Source organism: Festucalex cinctus, chromosome 15, assembly GCF_051991245.1.
Source record: "Festucalex cinctus isolate MCC-2025b chromosome 15, RoL_Fcin_1.0, whole genome shotgun sequence".
NCBI lineage: Eukaryota > Metazoa > Chordata > Actinopteri > Syngnathiformes > Syngnathidae > Festucalex > Festucalex cinctus.
In genome coordinates this window covers 19,631,224-19,651,466 of record NC_135425.1, presented here as the reverse complement: position 1 = coordinate 19,651,466, position 20,243 = coordinate 19,631,224, and the positions used below count along the sequence as shown (strand labels likewise).

The window sequence follows — 20,243 nt, the reverse complement described above, 5'->3', positions numbered from 1 at the left end:
TGAAGTATGTTGAACAAAATGGGACAAAAAATCCAAATGATTGAAAATATCAAACAAAACCATACTTAACTCATTTACTCCCAATAACGTATAAATATGTTTTTTTTTGTTAATGTTCTAGGTGTCCCAAAGACGTATTTATACTTTTTTTTCCTTTTTTTTTTATGCTAGAGCATACAGAAGAATTTGATGCAGCCTCTCAACTGCAAAGAACGGTTGCAGAAATGGTAGTTATTACACAAACGGCCAGCAGGTGGCAGCAGAGCAAAGGAGATCAACCAGGGCCATGAAGAAAAAAAGCTCAATTACATACAATTTTGAATAGATTTGTGAAAATTGATTAAACTTAGCTCTCTTCTAATGTTAATTGCTGCAAAACGGAAACAGATAGAAACATACTTTTTTTTTTTTTTTCCTGATGAAAGAAGAGACTTTAATTTTTGATTTTATAGCAATAGAACACAATATTCTGTGGGCCTTGCAAAATCAGTCAAAATCCAGTAAAACAGCCGGGAGCAAACATGACTGCTTCTGTGAAAATGGCTGGGAGTAATCTCTGCATTTTTTTTTCGCCGACCGGTACTTTTGAAATGTGCTACTGAAATAGCAGATTGAATGTTGGGTAAAAAACACGTGGTAGTACAGTGTTAGGGTATCTAAATGGTTCAGCTAGATAAACTATAGTCCACTGATTGATCAGTGAGGCATTAAAATGGAAAGTATAGACGACAAAATGCAAATGTTCTGAATGAACACTTTTTGATGCTCTTTTTGAGGGTGTCCAGTAGGGATGTAACGATATCCAAACATCACGATACGATATTATCACGATATGAAGGTCACGATACGATAATTATCACAATGATCACAATATTGTAAAAAAAAAAGCACAATATTGTGTTTTTGTACATAAGAGCAATGAATATAAATCACCTAAAATCTATAATAATAATATTGAGGCACTTACTTGGTAATGCAAGCACACATTGATCGCTTCATAAGAAAATTAGGTTCCCCTTCATGTGACAATTAGCATAGATTTTAAACATAGAAGGCCAAAACATCCCTAATGAAAATTAAATGGCACTAATAAAATAGCCACTAGAGTGCGCTAGAACTGCACAAATGGAAATCAACCTGACTTTTTTTAACAGATATGTTCCTTTTAAATATTGTGAGCATGACGACGATGATAATGTGGCAGTTTTAATATCACAATATCACGATATTGCCCTTATCGTGACATCCCTAGTGTCCAGTCAGATGACTATTACAAGAGTCAAGTCTACTGGAGATTAAAGCCTGGATAAGCTTCTCCTGGTCTGCTTCGAGCGACTTTGCCAAAATGACTGCTTAGTCCCATGGAATGTTTTTCAATATTGAAAATTTGGCAGCCCGAACGGAGGCAACAAATGTTGGATGTCCTCTATAATCTGTTTACTGCGTCCCTCTTGTTCTCGTTGAAGTCATAGGCGGGTGACATAGTGTCACGGTATTTAACAGAGCTGACGCGGCACATCTGTGTGATTCCAAAGTTGGCTTGTATATGCCAGTTGGCAGAGGATAGGCCGGTACCTTCTATGATTGGGATTGAGCCCGGCACAGTACAAAACAGCCTTTACAATATTGATATTGGTGACACAAGGCACTGGTAATACGGCGCCGTCTCGCTTTGCAATTCTTAATCTGAAAGGAATTGAGATGGGAGTCACTTGGAAGGAACCATCTGCCATGCGTCTCGGCAGATTTAGCCGACTTACGGAACCCGCCGAGTCTCTTCGCTTGTTCTTCTGATTCGCTCTCATTTCCGCAAAATGTATGACTTTGAATGCGGGGACAGTGGGAGCGGGCAGGACACCGGCTTAACACTTCATTTCCTCTGCTCGCCCAGGAAACCGACAGCCCCCCAAGTCTGCTCATTAGTAATTCGCCAGGCGGGTGAATTGGAAAGTAAACAGCAAATTGGGAAGAAATGAGGTCGCTAGATTCCGAGATGGCACCTCATCAGAGCAAGTGCAAAAATAAACCCACTGCAGCTGGACAAAAACCTCTCTGCGCATTCTGCGACCAGTCGCCTCCTTTGAGAAGGCAGCAGCTGTTCTCCATTTTCTATCCCCCTTTTCCCCCCCCCCCATTACATATATTTCCTTGTGATATATGAACATCTGTCGGTAAGAGTGGAAAGAGATGAGTCGGTGCGGGCAAAGACATGATTCCGTTCAAGCGTCATTTTCCGATAAAACCGTAGGAATGAGAAAACGACTCGGATTTATTCCCCTTCTCGGTTACCGGAATAGGACGAGCAAAACATGGCCTCAACCTGATAAGGTGATGCTCTTTTTCTTTTTGCTTTCCTCACTTCAACTGCAATCTTAACAGTCGACCTCGCAACGCTTTCATCACAGCCAAAGAGGCGACACCCGCAGTGAGACTTGAATACATTATGACATGAACGAAGGGTGACAGATCAGTCACAGTGGGAAGATACCTTGGAAATGCTGTCTAATTCGTCACGTAATAACAACGGTAAAGTGTTAATGGGAGCTGAGGTGAGCTGAGTCTCAACGGGGGGGCCTATTTAAGACATGCTGGAGATATTTACCTGTTGCAGATAAACAGTACAATAGTCTCCTGAATGTTCTGAACTCCTGTCCTGTGGAGTTGTGCCGTAGTGGGAATGAAGCTCAAACTACGTAGTTGCTCAGGGCCGGACTGGCAATCTATCATACAGGGCAGATACCCGGTGGGCCGGCCTCTTTTATGGCTGATGCAGTGCTTTTTAACTCTTTCACTACCAGCAATTTTAGAAATTTTCAAAATTTTTCATACCCGTGCGATATTACGTTCAATAATTATATATAGGCCAAATCTACCAAATGACAGAATAGACTCTCTACTTTTTGCCCCGTCCCGTTCTTTTATAATTGACAGTAGAAAAATGTAAAATACATAAAAATACAGCCATTTCTCCCATGGACTCTGAAACTGTGTTTATTTCGTATAAAATGGGGCAATGATGTCATCTACCGGTGGTTAGGCATCAGTAAAGTTGTTTCCAAGTTTGACATTTACAGTCAGATTCTTCCCATCTATCCCCACTTTGAAAAATTATAATTGACAAGTATACTTGTCACCGGTAGTGAATGAGTTAATTATTATTTTCCTACATTTTTCCACAAGAGACTGGCCCACAATTTTGAAGGACCAGCCCAACATGTAGAGATAGCAAACTGAAGCATCATCAATAATTTTTTTTTTTTTTTTTTTTTCCTGGTCCAGCCCTGGTAACGACCAATCACAGCTCACCTGTTTTTTGAGTTTGAGCCGTGATTGGTCATGATCATTTTCACTTGAGAACAAGTGGCAAAATGGCCACCCCCTGGCCTAAATGGGAGGATTTTGCTAGTTGGGCTGCATAGAACATATTATTGTAGAGATTTTTTGGGTTTGACGTCCACTAATAATATAGACTTTTCCTCATTTTGTTGCTTTTTTCTTGTTTTTATGTCTAGTTTTTTCAGTGTATTATAGGCCTGGGCGATATGGCCAAAAAAGAAAATCTCGATTTTTGCAGTCATCCAGGACGATTATGATTTTAATCAATTTTGACCTAATACATCCAGCAAACGTTTCATTTATTCAACAATAATTCCTGTGCAAAATGTTTTGACACCAGTAACGTGTACTGATTCTAGATCAGTTTTAACATACACTTAACATTCATAGTTTGTGCTTAAATGCCACAATTAAGTAGTTGGTAGCTATTGTAAACAAACTCACAATTTAGCAAATTTTCAACGATTCGATTTTTTTAAACAATTTTTTTGACGGTGTATCAAATTAATTCTATTTATTGCCCAGCCCTAGTGTATTATAATGCACTCATTGTGGCAAAACTGCGCTCATGCTTTCCCTTGGTGTTCACCTTTTGGGTCAGTGGGCTAGCTTACAGTAGATAACATCGTTTGACATTTACATGCGAGAGCACGGAGGAGCCACGCAGCGAGCACCTGTCATCGACATCCTCGTAGCTGCTTGGAATCGTGTCGGGGGCGCTTCTCGGCACATTATGGGACGCCACTAAGGGAAGCGAATCTGCTCGCACACATTCTCGTCATATATTATTCCAGCAGAACAGATGAGTGCAATCTGTCAGGGTGGCTCGCTTTAATGTCCCTCCACTTAATGTGTTTTTGGCGCGAGACGACTTATTCAAAACAAACCAAGAAAAAAAAAAAAAAAGCCTGAGCCCACTGAGGTAAATCCAAGGAAAATAGTCAGCGGTTTCTCATCAATAAAACCACAGGGTAATTAGAGAAAGCACTTGAAAGCCAATTTGTGACTTGACAAATGATCAATCTTCATCTGTGAGGCAACCACAGTCGCGTGAAGCGGCAACGCTGACAAATTTGGTGACAAATCGCTCAAACTTAGAACCACAGGAGAAATGTTCCAGACCTTTTTGTATACAAGCTGTGCCGTATAAGTTCCATAGTCACAGTTTTAGCCTCAATGTTGCATTATTGCTTTGTAATTGCTGCACCAATTGCTGACCACCTTCTACTGTATAGGCCAGATAGTCGTATAATTGGCAACTATGGAAGACTAAAGACCTTGTACTGGTTTTCAGCCGTGGTATGAACTCAACTCATTCACTCCCAGCCATTTTCACAGAAGTGGTCCCGTTCTCTCCCGGCTGTTTTACTGAATTTTGATTGATTTTGCAAGGCCCACAGAATATTGTGTTCAATTGCTATAAAAGCATGGAACCTATCAAAAGAAAGATTCAAGTCTCTTCTTTCATCAGGAAAAAAAAATGTTTCTATCTGTTTCCGTTTTGCAGCAATTGGCATTAGAAGAGAGCTAAGTTTCATCAGTTTTCACAAATCTATTTAAAATTGTAAGTAATTGAGCTTTTTTTCTAGATGGCCCTGGTTGATCTCCTTTGCTCTGCTTCCACCTGCTGGCCTTTTGTGTAATAACTACTATTTCTGCAACCGTTCTTTCCAGTTGAAAGGCTGCATCAAAGCCTTCTGTATGCTTTAGGAAGAAAAAAAACAAACAAAAAAAAACGTATAAATACGTCTTTGGGACACTTAAAACATAAAAAAAAACATATTTGCACGTTATTGGGAGCAAATGAGTTAAGTTACTGTCACTGTATGAAAGCCCAAGTTTGTTGCCCGAGTTTCATAGTCAATAGCAGCTGTGTAAACTCCATAGTCCATAGTTAAGGATTCCTAGGCCATAGGTGTTGTATACATTTCATATTCCATAGCCAATGTATTGGCTCCCCCTAGTTGGTGTATAAACTCAACAGACAGTAGATGCTAGAATGTGCCGTACTGCATCGTCACTGTATGCACTCCCTGCTCGTTGTATTGCATATGATGTACGAACGCGTAGTCCACAGTTCTAATTTTAGTTTCACAGTGCCTATGCGTTGTTGTATAAATTCCATAGTTGCTGTATAAAGAACAATAGTCCAATCACACTATGAACTCTGTAACTGGTGTATAAATTCTATAGTTTATCAACAACTGTATCAGAGCAATGGTGTATACAATAGGTTCTATGGCTGTACATGCTCAGTAGTGCATTGCTGATGAATAAGCACCATAGTCCAAAGTCGCTGTATGCGCTCCCTATAGATGCCGTATTCGCTCCATAGTTCATAATCAACCTTCATTTCTAATTGGCAGCTCAAAACAACTGTAATGTTGAGTGTTTGTTTTTTTTTCATTCACAAGCTCTGGTTTTAAAGTAATAGACTTGACGAACCAAAATAATTAAAGGCTGGCGATGTTTTTATTTCCCTCGGTGCCGGCTCCCTCACAGTGCAAATGAATACGTTTTTTTCTTTTTTTTTTTTTTGGAATTCCATGCCATTATTCCATGTCATATTTTACTGCCTTTCCGGTGGCCAATTTATCTGCATAACAGTGGAAAAAGTATGCAGCCGCGGCGACTGATCTCACGCTGTCTCTGAAATCTTATTAATTAGGTTGCTTTATGACAGAGACATTCCCTGCTTTAAGAACCATCTCATAAACTGCCTCTGTGCTTTCGCTGCTAATTCAGGGGGGTAATAATCATATAATCCTTGCAGCCTCGCGTTCACGACAAAAAAATACCCCCCCCCCCCCCCTCTCTCTCTCTCTCTTTTGCAATAATTCAGCCGCCAGGTAAATTGGAATAACTGTGACCATTAGTGAATTAGTTTGCTCTTTAAAATCAGCCATTGATCTCCGAGCTGAGCTGATTGGTTGCTGACCAGCCAGGAGAATTTAATTATCAAGCGTGCTGCTTGCTCAGCCACGTTTTGCGAAGGTCAGGGTGCCACCGCAGCCATTTTTTTATTTTTTTTTTTTTAAGTGGCAGCCATGTCTCGAGAGACTGATGTAGGCGGGATGGAATGGTGGGATATGGAATCCAGTACAAATGAAGTTAGCCACGGCTGGTCCTCGAGTTCTTCTGTTACTTCCCGGCAATTGCAAGTGGCAGACCATTACCACGCCTTTCCGCGCATGGCTGAGAGCTGTGCGATCATCATTCTCGGAATTCAGATTTACATTGGGTTATTCCCTCAACTGGACCCCTGAGAGGTGATACATCGAGGTTATTACCTCCACCGAGGAGTTAATGTTATTGTGTTTCTCAAGGCGCGTTTTCCACCATTCAGACTTTTCTCCGTCACCTAATTACTGGACAACGAGTGTCCTTCAGTTGAGTGTCCTTTTAGTTTCAATGTATTTGTCAGGTGGGGCGAATCCAATTAAAAAAATATCAATATATTAATTGGAGGCAAGCAGTGATGAGTGGGCTGTAGAACTACTACAAAAGTTGCAAGTTAGGGGAAATTGAAGCACCAGGCGCTAAAAAATTAATGCTCTTCTTGCTGTAGGGACAATTAGGATTCTCTTCAGGTTGAAGGTCAAAATTTGACAGTGTAGTGCTAATCTTCTTGGATTTAAGTGTTTTATGATTGGTGAAACTTCACCAAAAGACCCACAATGTAGAAACGTTTTGACTGTCTTGTACATGTTCTCCAGTTCTGATAGCAATTGGTCAAAATCTTTAAGACACGTTTTTGAAGTGAGAAATGGTGGACTTCCTGTATCTTAGTTTCTTATGGCAAATAAGATAAACAATACACTCCAGTCGCATGCACTGACAAACACTTGAATTTTTCTTAATTTAGTGTCAACTACTTGGTTCAAATTTGGGAGGTCATCCATTCTCCACCCACAGAAAATGACAACAGCAAACATCTATTGCCAATTTAGCAGTGGTGGACGCGTCAGTAAACATTTGTCATTTGCTAGCTCCATCATTATCAGTCCGTCATTATTCAGGCTGGCCCAGTCATCAATCCCTCACTTTGTCACGGTTATTTTAACCGTGCCCTCCTTCGTCTTTGCATTTCGGCTTAGTGATGATTCCAGTGACGGATGAAAATCACTTCCCTTGGTTCTTATTCCGTCAGTATTTCAATGTTTCCATCAGTCGGCAGAGAAACGGGATTTCGTCAGTGGCGGACTGACGGACTGCCCGTTGGTACTGACAGGCTGACCCACCATTGCAATTTAGCACCAGTATATGTTTACATTTTTTTAAAGTTTTGTTTTCGAATGTATGGCCAAAATGGTTTGTTCACATCAAACCAAAATGGCAACCCTCCTGGGCCTTGTTGAGCATGGGTTCTTTAGACTTCACTGTCAATCTACTCCTACCGAATTTCGGATTCGGGGACTGCATTCAAAAAAAATGAAGGGTGCACTATCAAGCCTATTTGAGGCTCTCACATCCTTTATCACCACCAAAAGTTAATTGTCACTTGGATGAACACACCTGCAAAATATGTGTACCGTATTTTTCGGATTATACGTCGCTCCGGATTATAAATCGAACCAGCCAAAAAAATGCATATTTAAGAAGGAAAAAACGGATATAAGTCGCACTGGAGTATAAGTCGCATTTTTGGGGGAAATGTATTTGGTAAAATCCAACACCAAAAACATACATGTCATCTTGAAAGGCAATTTAAAATAAAAATAACAGAGAGAACAACAGGCTGAATAAGTGTACGGTATGCTAACGTTACATGACTGACATGCCTGGTAATGTCAGTAATGACGTACTGTAGCATATTAAGAGTTTGTAGCGAGCAGTGACGGGAGTCAGAGGCGGAGTGTTGAAGCACGGAGCCAAAGGCTGGCGTTTTATCGACATCAGCTTCTGAGGTCCTAACAGCAACTCCCCACTCAGCTAGAAGCTAACATGCTAACTCCCCTTTTCCACATAACAAAACCTTCCCACCCGGAACTCTCCCTTCGTCCCAACGTTCCGTGGGTGAATTAAGTTCCCATCTCAACAAGTTATTCATATAACTCTAGCATAAAGAATATGCTAACAAGTTTACCAAACTATCAGTTTCACTCCAAATCACTAAATCCAATGAAATCTATATCTTCGGTGTCACTTTTAAACAACTCCCCCAACTCGGGAGGTAGACGATGCGCCGCTTCCTCTTTTACCGGCAATGTTGAAATTATCAACACAGGCCTAGAGCGCCCTCTTGCAGTTTAGTGTGAAAATGACATGCGAATTGATATAATAATGTGTTATTTTCACACATAAGTCTCACCAGAGTATAAATCGCACCCCCGGCCAAACTATGAAAAAAACTGCGACTTATAATCCGAAAAATATGTGTATAGGTTTTGGTTGGGGTTTAATAAGGATAAACCCTGAAAATGGTGACTTATTTAAAAGAGCTCTGCTAATAATGCTGCCGTGTAAAACACAGGCAAAGAAAGTTGTGCAGCAACCCTGATGTCTACCTGCTTCCCCCAAAAGACTTCGGTCTCAATTCATCCTTCTTGCGGCTGAGACTCAGAATTCAAATAGGGAGAACAAGACACCCGATTCTTATGAACTTTTTGGAATGAAGAGGGACACTTAGAGGCGGGTACATAGGAGGAGTAGATGGGAATTGATTGACAAAGCGAGTGACGGGACCAGAATGGCAATTGAATCCCCTTGAATGAACCTGAATGGAGGAGGAGCCGCCTCATGAATAGGGCCGCTTTAAGACAGGCGACGGAGAAAACAAGCCCTCCCTTGTCCTGTCTGCTTGATTTCCTGAAGCAGACATCCTCCCTCCTTTATTTCTTATTCAACACGATCCACTCCTTGCAGCTTCCACTTTTTCTTTCGCCGTCTCCTCTCGTCTTCGCTAATCCACTCTGCAAAAAGCTGTAATCTGCAAACAGCACAAGATGGCCATTATTTACAACATGCCGCCAGGCTGTTTTGTGAAACGCATATCAAATCTGGCCTGGGGATGTAAACGGGAGAAGGAAAAAAAAAAAAAACGGCAAACACACAGAATCGATGGATCAATATTTACAACAGCATGCTTGATTGAGTCTGCTGTTTTATGTCCTCAAACTGGCTCTTTTCAAAGGTGAAAATGAAGAAAGTTCAAAACTTTATGGCAGTATTTTTTTTTAATATAATGTGTTTGGTGCTAATTATTACGAGTGAAGTTGATTGTGTGGAACTAATTGTTGATTAAGGCAGTGCAGAAGTACTGTTGAGTCACTCTTACCTAGGTCGTTAACGAACAAAAATATGTAAAAATCTGAAAAAATATGGCTAAGTTCTAAAATATAACACAATATACTCTGGGAAAAAATGTTACTTAGCATTTTTCACATTATTATATTTTATGAAGCTAAAGCTAGGTTTACACATTACTTTAAAACTGCCAGCATATGACTTACACAAAAACACATTAACTCATTGACTCCCAGCCATTTTCACAGAAGCAATCCCGTTCGCTCCCCGCGAACAAAATTGTAAGTAATTTAGCCTTTTTTCTAGATGGCCCCTGGTTGATCTCCTTTGCTCTGCTGCCACCTGCTGGCCGTTTGTGTAATAACTACCATTTCGGCAACCGTTCTTTGCAGTTGAGAGGTTGCATCAAAGCCTTCTGTATGCTCTAGTCTTTGGGGCACTTAAAACATTAAAAAAACAAAAAACGTATTTACACGTTATTGGGAGCAAATGAGTTAGCCTACGCTGCAGGTTTGTGCATCGTAGCTTGTTTATACACTGCGTAACGTGACTGAAAAAATGTTGGTCACCTTTTGCATTTTGCCTTCATCAGAACTGGTTTATTTTTCCCACCATTTACAATGAAAATTGTACAATTTTGCATATCATTGTAAAACTAAATGTAATAACTTTGGTTGCTTTTTTTTTGGAACTCCACTTATGTGTCATCAAAAGCCAGAATCCTTTGTCATACTCGCTTGACCTTTTAAAATGTATGCACTTTGTTAGCTGGAAAATAAATTTTCTTAAGTGACATTTTGCGGCTTATTACCGTATTTTCCGCACTATAAGGCACACCTAAAAGCCTTCAATTTTTTCAAAAGCTGACCATGCGCCTTATAATCCAGTGCGTCTTATATATGGATCAATACTGAGCCGCAACAGGTCTCGCTGTCAAGACGCTATCGGTGACCCTGCACGATCGGTGACGCGCATGCGCAGAAGATCCCGCCATCTTGGGTCGCTAGCTAATACTAATACTTTACCTCAGAGAAAATAATAAAACTGCTGTTTATTCATTTTGGGAGTGAATGGAGTCGTCAGAAAGCTGGTTTGTAATCTATTAATAAAGTTTGACTGACCTATCTGACTGTTTTGTTGACATTCCCTTTAGCGCAGCACCATCTAATGGATGCATAACGTAACCCCAGCCTCTACTTTAGCAACTTTATATGGAAAAAGTTTTAAAATATGTCATTCATTGAAGGTACGCCTTATAGTGCGGAAAATACAATATATATTAGTGCTATTAACGAATGGGTGGTAATTTGGCCATTTGTTCGAGAGGGCATGGCAAATTAATAATTGAATAATAATTTGCAGACTCGAATCAAATGGTGTGACGTCACCGGGACCGGCGTTTTGTTTCAACTTTAACCTCTGATTGCCATAGTATTTGGGATTTAATGTGCACTATACGGTGAGCAAAATATACAAACATACAAAAGCACATTTTCAGTTACCATAGATGGACTCCATCTAGTTGTCCTGCAGGTCTGCAAATGATTTGGTTGTCCTTTGGATGGCATTGAAAAGCCCTGCCTGCGTCTGACAATAGTCCTCAAAGGAGCCAGGAAAGAACTATTTGGAAACCAACGTGGCATACTTTGTGCTGGATGTGTGCCCTTGATCTATCACTGCTTTGCGATGTGAAAATAATTGTCAGAGATGTCTGTTTAATACTCCAAACCTCCATGAAGAACACCATATAGATTGGACTCATGGAACAGCTGTGTATATTGTTATTCTTCCAACACTCACATATCCTGCTGAAAATGTACGGTATATGTTTTTGGGGTACAAGTGAGGTGGGGTCTCAAAAATGTTTTCACCTTTTTTTTTTCCCTCATTCGGTTCTAATCTTAAAAATACAAACAAATCCTCCTATCGCACTGTCTAGCTAGCTACAAACCATTTTATGTTAGTGGCGCTATTAGCTGAATCGGCGTCCATTTTACCTGGCAGTAAAGCAGGTTTAAGGAGTCACGCTGTACAACTATCTGCAGGAAACGCAGCATGGGATGAACACCATTTCATGGCAGCGGGAGGTATAAAGATCTTAATGCGCCGACAAACGTGTCTGTGGAAATAAGACTGGAGGATTTATTCTCATCCTGTGACCATATGAATGTAAATGTACTCGCGGCGGGAGGTTCGAGGAGGATTCAAGGGAGAAATGACGCGCTAGGTAGCGAAAATTTTCAAAGCCTCCGGGCGGACCGCAGTGCAGCTTGTGAATCTGTCATCACTTACAAAATGCAAGGCAGTTGCATGAGCTGTTTAATGTGCATATTTACAATGCTTCGTTAACAGAAAGATTCTTTATTCATAAAATGTTTCAAGTTATCACAAAACTGCTACCGATCGATCGGACGATTTCCGTACGTGATTGGCATATGTTGATCATTGCCGATCACAAAAAAGGACATTTTCTGTCGTGTCAATTTGAAATAAGTCTTGTTCTGTATAATACAGTGATAGAAATTGGCTAGAATGTTTTTTTTTTTTTTTTTTTTTTTTTTTTTATCAGATTCATCAATTGATTGAAAAAAACAAAACGACAGATTAATTGATTATTATACTCGGATAGTAGCTCTAAAAGTGGGACAAAAGTGCAGTTAATACATGTCATTGGTCATGGACCCCTAAATGATACTTCACAGTAACATTTTTCATTCTAGAAAAAAAAAGCCACAATTTACACAATATTTTATTTAATACGGTAGGTTAATAACAAAATCACAACAAGCACGTAACTAGAGAATAAAATATCTGTTGGTATGCATCTTTGTGTATATGGGATAGTTTCTTTAAAAAAAATACATTATTTAATGAAGTGAAATTGATTTTAACAAAAATACTTTTACAGGATTTCAATTTAGTATTAATGTAAAGAAAATCAGAACTATAATGCGAGAACACAAAATTCTCAGTTCTTGTAAATGTTTAAAGTATTGTACGAGGTGGAGAAAAAAAACAAATCCAGCACTGCTATTACAAAAGATACATGTCAAATCCGAACTACAAGTTTTCACCTTCAAAGTAGTCACCCTGGATTGTAAATGCACTTCCCCAGCTTGGTCCGACTCGCCTTTATGCACACCTGGAAGTATTTTCCTTGTCCAAGACTTTAAAATGGGCTCCCTTGAAGACCCCCTTGAGCTTGGGAACGAATAAACCATCATACGGAGCCAGGTTGGATTAGTACTTATTCTCTGCCAGGAATTGCCAGATGCTCAGTGGATTGTGAACAGGTGCGTTGGAAGCAGCGATGACTTGTCCTGCCACAACTTTTGCCACTTTCCGTGCAGTGAACGGCACAAACGCCGTAGGCAAGTCCCATCTCGTTGGTCTCATCATCAGATATGCTGCTCATTGTTTCAAAATATTTCATGATCACAGGCTTTACTCCTGGGCGATTACTTTGTTTAGTTTGAGATATCTTTTGTGATGCCAGTCTTGGAACTTTTCTGACACATTCTTCAATACGACACTGGCCAATAAATTATAATTGATTTCAAAGAATGCTGTTGACATTGAATAATACCGTATTTTCCGCATTATAAGGCGCACCTTCAATGAATGACATATTTTAAAACTTTTTCCATATATAAGGCGCAACAGTAGAGGCTGGGGTTACGTTATGCATCCATTAGATGGTGCTGCGCTAAAGGGAATGTCAACCAAACAGTCAGATAGGTCAGTCAAACTTTATTAATAGATTACAAATCAGCTTTCTGACAACTCCATTCACTCCCAAAATGAATTAACAGCTGTTTTATTATTTTCTCTGAGGTAAAGTATTAGTATTAGCTAGCGATCCAAGATGGCGGGATCTTCTGCGCATGCGCGTCACCGATAGCGTTTTGACAGCGAGACCTGTTGCCGCTCAATATTGATCCATATATAAGGCGCATGGTCAGCTTTTGAAAAAATTGAAGGCTTTTAGGTGCGCCTTATAGTGCGGAAAATACGGTAATAATAATCTGAATAAAACCTTGTATTGTTAACTACAGCATACACTATTCTCTTCCCTTGCAATATGGTAGGAATAGTAAGGTATGTGCAGAGCATTATGTAAAATCTATCAAATAATGGGTTTTACGAACACTATAAACCACTAAGTAGGGAATGTATTTTTAAACTGTATTACTAAAGAGTGATGTGCAAGGTCGTTTTAAGTAACGTAAAGTGATAAGTAACGTTTGGTATCAAGTTGTTCATCATCTATTTAGTGGGAACAGATTAAGCCCATTACGTTTAGTCTGCTCTTTTACAATGGTATCGTCTAATAAAGCATGAAATAGGAAAGATTTCACACAGTCACACTTGATAGCGCTCTGTCGGACATCCCCACCATGGCCAAGGGGCACACTTTTTTTTTTTTTTTTTTTTTTTTTTTTTTTTTTTGTAATTTCTTTTATCGTTAACTAAGTGGCTTAATTTAACTTGCAAGAGAATATTAATGCAGGAAGTCTACACAATGAGGATGTGTAGTATTTTAATGTTCTGAGGAGAATTGTTTTTGTTAATATTGTTCTCAGTCTGTTCCAATGACAATAAAGTCAGTCAAATTCTTATTCACAGCTTGTCAGATTTTGTAAATTATGTATTACTTTGCAGTCTACACACAAAGGAATTATCGCAACACAATTGTAGTCATGATATTCTTGAGTAAAAGTGAATGTGCAAAGCTTAATGTAGTTATTGTTTAGATTTGTTTCTTAGGTTAGTTGAGGACATGCCGGAAGGGCTTGTCCTAAATAATTTATAGAAACATGCTCATGTTTGGTATTATAATGAGTTGTTGGCATGTTGAGAGCAATAATGCAGTCATGCAGAGTGTCTTAGCAATTTTTTTGCCTTTAGACGAACATTGTATATCTTTTCCATAGAGGCTCACACAATTTGTTTTTAACAAAAACATATTCAAAATTTGCCTAATTAAGCTGCATAGTAGGGGTGGTTGCCGATATTTCAAAAATGTCACAATATTGTAATAAAAAAAAGAGCTCATACAAAAAAAAAAAAAAAGCACAATACTGTGCTTTTGTACATAACAGCAATGCATATAAACCACCTAAATCTCTAATAAAAATATTGAGGCACTTACTTGCTCATGCAAGAACACATTGATCGCTTCACAAGCAAATTATGTTCCCCTTCATCTGACAATTTGCATAGATTTTAAACATAGAAGGCCAAAACATCCCTAATGAAAATTTTATTGCACTAATCAACTAGCCACTAGAGGGTGCTAGAACTGCACAAATGGAAATCAACATGACTTCTTCTTTTTTTTTAAACTGATATGGTCCTTTTAAATATTGTCAACATGACGACGACGATATTGTGACAGTTTTAATATCACGATATTGCCCTTATCGTTACATCCCTACTGCATAGTCGATGATACATTGATATCCTAAAGTTTGTGGGTTGAGTTTACTCTGTAAAATCTCTGCCTGTTTAGTTGAACCCAAAGCTATTCTGTTGAACACAGGTTAATTGTACCTTCTGCAGAACATTGTGGAAGAGCATTCATTTGTTCAATATGTTGCTGGCGTAAACAGACAAAGATGTAATATTTGTTGCAAACGAACACTGTAAAAAATGTCGGTGTTTAATTAAATTACTGATTTATTTAACAAGTAACAGGATTGGAAAACAGTCTAGCACATTCCAGGTTTGGTTTGAGAACATGAGTGCAGCTGTTATGATTGTGTTTCTTTTGTTCAAGTGTGAGCGCTGAAACTTGGCACAAGCTTTTATTACTGGGACATTGTTGATGTGATGATTAAAAACGCTAGTGCGAACACAAAGTGAAACTGGCCTCAAATGTGAACATAGCCTGAAGTAAACGTTTCATGAAGCAACTTTGTCTAGGCGGGAATTTGACGAAAAATGTAGATGTGGTACTTGCGTGTGATGGATAACTTTAAGTAAAGGGTATGCATGCTTTGTGGTTTCTTTCTCTGGTCTGAATGGTTTTGTAGCATCACTGCTAAGCTAACGGCGGGCATGTAAGCAGTTAGCATGATGTTTGATAAATAACGGCAAACATTTGTCTTAATTTTCCCAAGATGTTCCCCTTAGACTGTGTTTACACTATAACACTGGCTAATCCTGTCACGCTAACTATAACGCTAACGCTAACTATAACCAAAATGCTAATTTTTTACTTGCTAAACCAATGACTCCTTTGTTAACTTCATGCAAGCTATTAGTCACTATTATGCTGTTTGTGGTCCACCCTGATCAGTTCTTCGCCAACTGTATCAGAGCAATGTCTGATTAAACTGAAGTGCGCAAGTGTGAAGGCACCCTTATTTTTTTCTTTGGACTCTTGGACAATTAACCTCTTATGTGGCTAAAATTGTCATCTAATGACTGTCTTCTTTTTTTTTTTCTCCACACTCCCTCCCCTTCTCTCTTTTATTCTTCTCTCTCCCATCAGGTCTCCACATAATGGAGCGAGAATGAACAGAGAGCGGCTGAAAAAAAAGCATGAACTGGAGGTTTATTGAGGTCATCTGCTTCCTGTTTATATGGGACCATATAACAGTTCAGTCTTCCCGCCAGGACCCATTGGCCACTGAGCAACATGTCGCCAAGCAGTATGACTGGCTCATCTCCGACCGCGGACCGTTCCACCACTCGCGCAGTTATCTGTCCTTTGTGGATAGATTCCGGCAAGGATTCACGACCAGATATAAAATTTATAGGTGAGTGTTCGCTGACGCCGCGCACTATTTTCAGATGGCACTTGCAAAAAGCTGCATGTACATTTTTAACCTACTAACGATGCATTTTTTATTGTAGCGTGTTGTCACTCCTCATTAGATATTGATGAGGCTGTTGCTTGCTTACTTTGAATGCAAAAAAAAAACTAAATAAAAATTCTGACGGGCAGAATAACAATCGGCAAGTAGCTCGACTTTACCGCGCCGAAAGACCCTCCATAAATAGAGGGCACTTATAGCTGTGTTTTTATAGCCCTTAAGTCCAAAAGCGCCTCACGGCATTTCATTGCATTGCCTCTTATGCAACCCACTCACACCCACATCCACATCCACATCCACTCTCTGGTGATGATGGCAAGGTGCAAAGCAGATCGTCAGGAGTTCTTAAGGGTTCCAAGTCTTGCACAAGGACACTTGAGCTGCGTGTGCAGGAGGCAGAACTTTGCAATTACGAAACGGTCACGCCGACCTCCTGAGCTGTCCAGCCCTTGTGCAAGAAACACCAGCTGCTTTAATTTAGATGTCATGTTAATGATCAGAGATGAGCATTCGCATGAATGCTATAAGACGCAAACACGAAGAACAGACTAAAGAACTCCTTTGTCCACCGCGCCATTGTACTCTACAACTCCTCACTGGGGGGGAGGAGGGTGTCTCATGCACTTGACTTCACAAATATGGCACTTTACTGTACTTTAATTTATTTAATTCAATCTCCAGTGTAATAACCTTATTTATTGATTGATTGAATTTTTATTTTTTATTTTATTTTTCTTATTATTATTATTAATTCAATCTCTGGTGTACTGACCTTATTTATTGATTGATTAAATTCTTATTTTTCATTTTATTATTATTATTATTAATAATAATAATAATAATAATAATAATAATAATAATAATAATTCAATCTCTGGCGTAATGACCTTATTGATTGATGTAATTCTTATTTTTCATATTATTATTATTATTATTATTGTTATTATTAATTCAATCTCTGGTGTAATTACCTTATTTATTGATTGATTGAATTTTTATTTTTCTTCTTATTATTAATTCAATCTCTGGTGTAATAACCTTATTGATTGATTTAATTCTTATTTTTCATTTTATTATTATTGTTATTATTAATTCAATCTCTGGTGTAATTACCTTATTTATTGATTGATTGAATTATTTTTTATTTTATTATCTGTTCTCATTGCTGCTGGACATGTAAATTTCCCAGAGGGAGCCATCCCAAAGGGATCAATAAAGTCAAGTCTAAGTCTAACAGGGCCCGCACTAAAACTACTGACGATCTCATTTGGGGCCTCCCTGAATTCACAAATGCAAATCCGTGAATATACATTACCTATATATTTTCATGCACATCTTGCCATTTTGCTCGCATCCCCCTCCTTCTACTTGCAAACTTTGAACTGCAGAAAAACCCGAGTCAGAGTATACAAATCAACTCAATCGCCACATCGCTTCTGACTGTTGGCTCCATCTCTCTCTTCTCTTGAAAAGTCGCCACAGCGCCTGCCTGCTCCTCTTCGGGTTTTCGTGCCCCTGATATTGTCGCATGTAACGGTAAACAATACATTTGCATGATGTGTTTTCTCGACTTGAGCGGGGACTGTTGCGATTCTCAGAGGCGAGACTTTTGATCCGACGTTCAGAAGACGGGGTGCAGAATGCTGCATGGGTTTATTAAAACCCAGACTGTTTTCATGCAGGGATAAGTTGCTGGGGGAAGTTGCGATGCCCTGGTGTCGTCGCCCCTCCTGACAAACCATTTGTAGCTTTAAATTCAGCCATCAGTGTGAGGTGTGACTTCCCTGTTTACAAGACAATTAAATGAAAAAGCTTTGGAGGATTTTCTAATCTGTCCCAAGCAATATATTGTTTAATCTTTAGCTGTAAAAGGTTAGAAGACTTATTGATCAAACTAGAAAATGTGATATGCTTAGTAATTGGCTTTAAAGCGAAGAGATGATGTAGCAGAGTGCAAAACCTCCACCAAGGATGTTACTGCTAGCAAAGAACAATTTGTTTGTTTGTCCTTGCTACTAGGATGCCACTTTCTTGTTCATCGACATAAGAAGAGACCATATTATTTTATTTCCTTGACGAGGGTCACAAACAAATGGAATTAAAATGGCAAAAGTGAAAGTAAAGGGTTTACTAAAGTGAAAGAAATATAATTCTGTCTGTTCATATATTGACGGGAGAGATATAGATCGATAGACTGCTGTTTAATTTTTATTTTTTTTTGTTTTTTTTGTATAGGACTGATACTGATGATTAGCAATCAAGGAGGCCGATAACCGATATTTGGAGATAGAGTATATACTGTAGATATTCACTAAAAGGGAAAATATCAGTCTTAATATTAAAAAATAAATAAATACAAACTCCAGCTTTTCAGATTTGCAAAATTTTTATTTTTTTAAGATTTTTTTTTTTTGTTTGTTTGTTTTTTTTTTGATGGGCATATTTGCTTTAAAATTCTATCAAAACAATTTTCAGGGAGCTTACAGGGTTTTCAGCATATCTTCAAAAGTTAAGTGAAATAATATCTCCCTTTTGTGTTCTACAGTAAATAGTTTTCCAATTCAAAATATCGGAAATATTAAAATTTCACTTATCTTACTTTTAATTTCACTGAAATTTTAAATAAACAATTCCCTCAAGTTAAGAGTTTTAAATAGATTTACTATCAGGTTGTCAGATTCTTAAAAAAGGCTAATGCCAATATTCATCAAAATGCTGAATATTTGTGCCAGCAATCAATGTATCCTATTTTGTATGGGTTACGTTGTCGGGCTACTTAATGATGACGGGACTGTACCATGCACAAAACTGACCCAGGGGAACAATTTTTAATGCGACTCGAGGAAAATGACGAAAATATTCCTCTAACAAAAGTAAAATTGTGGGATGTTGCGGGAAACGTGTAAAAAAAAAAAAAAAATTCTTGAAGACGAGGTAATTTTAAAATTAATTGAGAGTAATGAACTGGATCACACCAATTTTAAATCTATGGCAAGCATAGCGATTTTTATCAGATTAAAGGGATAGTGTGAAGGATTTAATGCCATCTAGTGACAGCTAAAAAATCACAAACAATTTCATTAATATGCAAAAAAAAAAAAAAAATGTATGTCTATTTATTAGCTAGTGGGCTACTTCCTGGTTTACAAAGGTTGCCAACGGGACCGTACCATCATGGATTCTGATTAGTGGAAACAGTTCATTGTAACTGAAATGCCCACCAAGCCTCACTAGTCAGAAAGCGAGGTCATGGTCATGAAAGCCAGACTCACCATTGACCCAGCCGTCTCTGGCTCAATTACATAAAAAAAATTCTCTATGAATTTGCTAACGTCATCAAGACAAGATATAGGATATCGTCTCACACTCAGCGTGACAGCTGTCAGCATGCACGCAACAACCATGCACCCAACGACCACGGAGACAAATTGCAGTGGCCTGCCCTCCGGTACAAATTGACTGGTGGTGCTGGTTGTGTGTTGAAGTAGCAGATCAGTGCATCTTCAAGCAGCGTCGGGGAAGCAAACGAGCGACATCAGCTGCTGTACTGCTTTGTCGGAATCAAGCCTCGACCACAACGCTCGCGCTCTCCTCTAAGCGCCAATGAGCACTGAATAGCTTTGTAAATTTCCCCGGAGACTCTGTCGGCCTCCGCGATTTAGAGGTGGAAAGTGGTCGAATCAGATTTGCGGAGTGACAAAAAACTGTCCCTGTCCTTGTTTTTTTTTTTTTTTTCTTTCTTCATTTTTCTCCTCGGCGCCTCATATCGCAAACGATTACCCTCGGGGAACAGTGCACGGACAATGGCAATCTGATCAGCGACAAACAAATCTCCGGCCC

General features: G+C 39.0%; 1 protein-coding gene across 2 annotated transcripts in view; it reads left to right on the top strand.

Annotated features, from left to right (window-relative positions):
• brinp1 (bone morphogenetic protein/retinoic acid inducible neural-specific 1) overlaps nucleotides 1–20,243 on the top strand; it is a 214,413-nt gene that overhangs the window by 79,082 nt on the left and 115,088 nt on the right. For both annotated transcript variants that reach the window (XM_077497593.1, XM_077497592.1), the window contains one exon: nucleotides 16,079–16,346. In XM_077497593.1, the coding sequence (XP_077353719.1) occupies nucleotides 16,129–16,346 (218 nt within the window). In that variant the 5' untranslated portion in view covers nucleotides 16,079–16,128. The remainder of the gene's footprint in view (nucleotides 1–16,078; nucleotides 16,347–20,243) is intronic.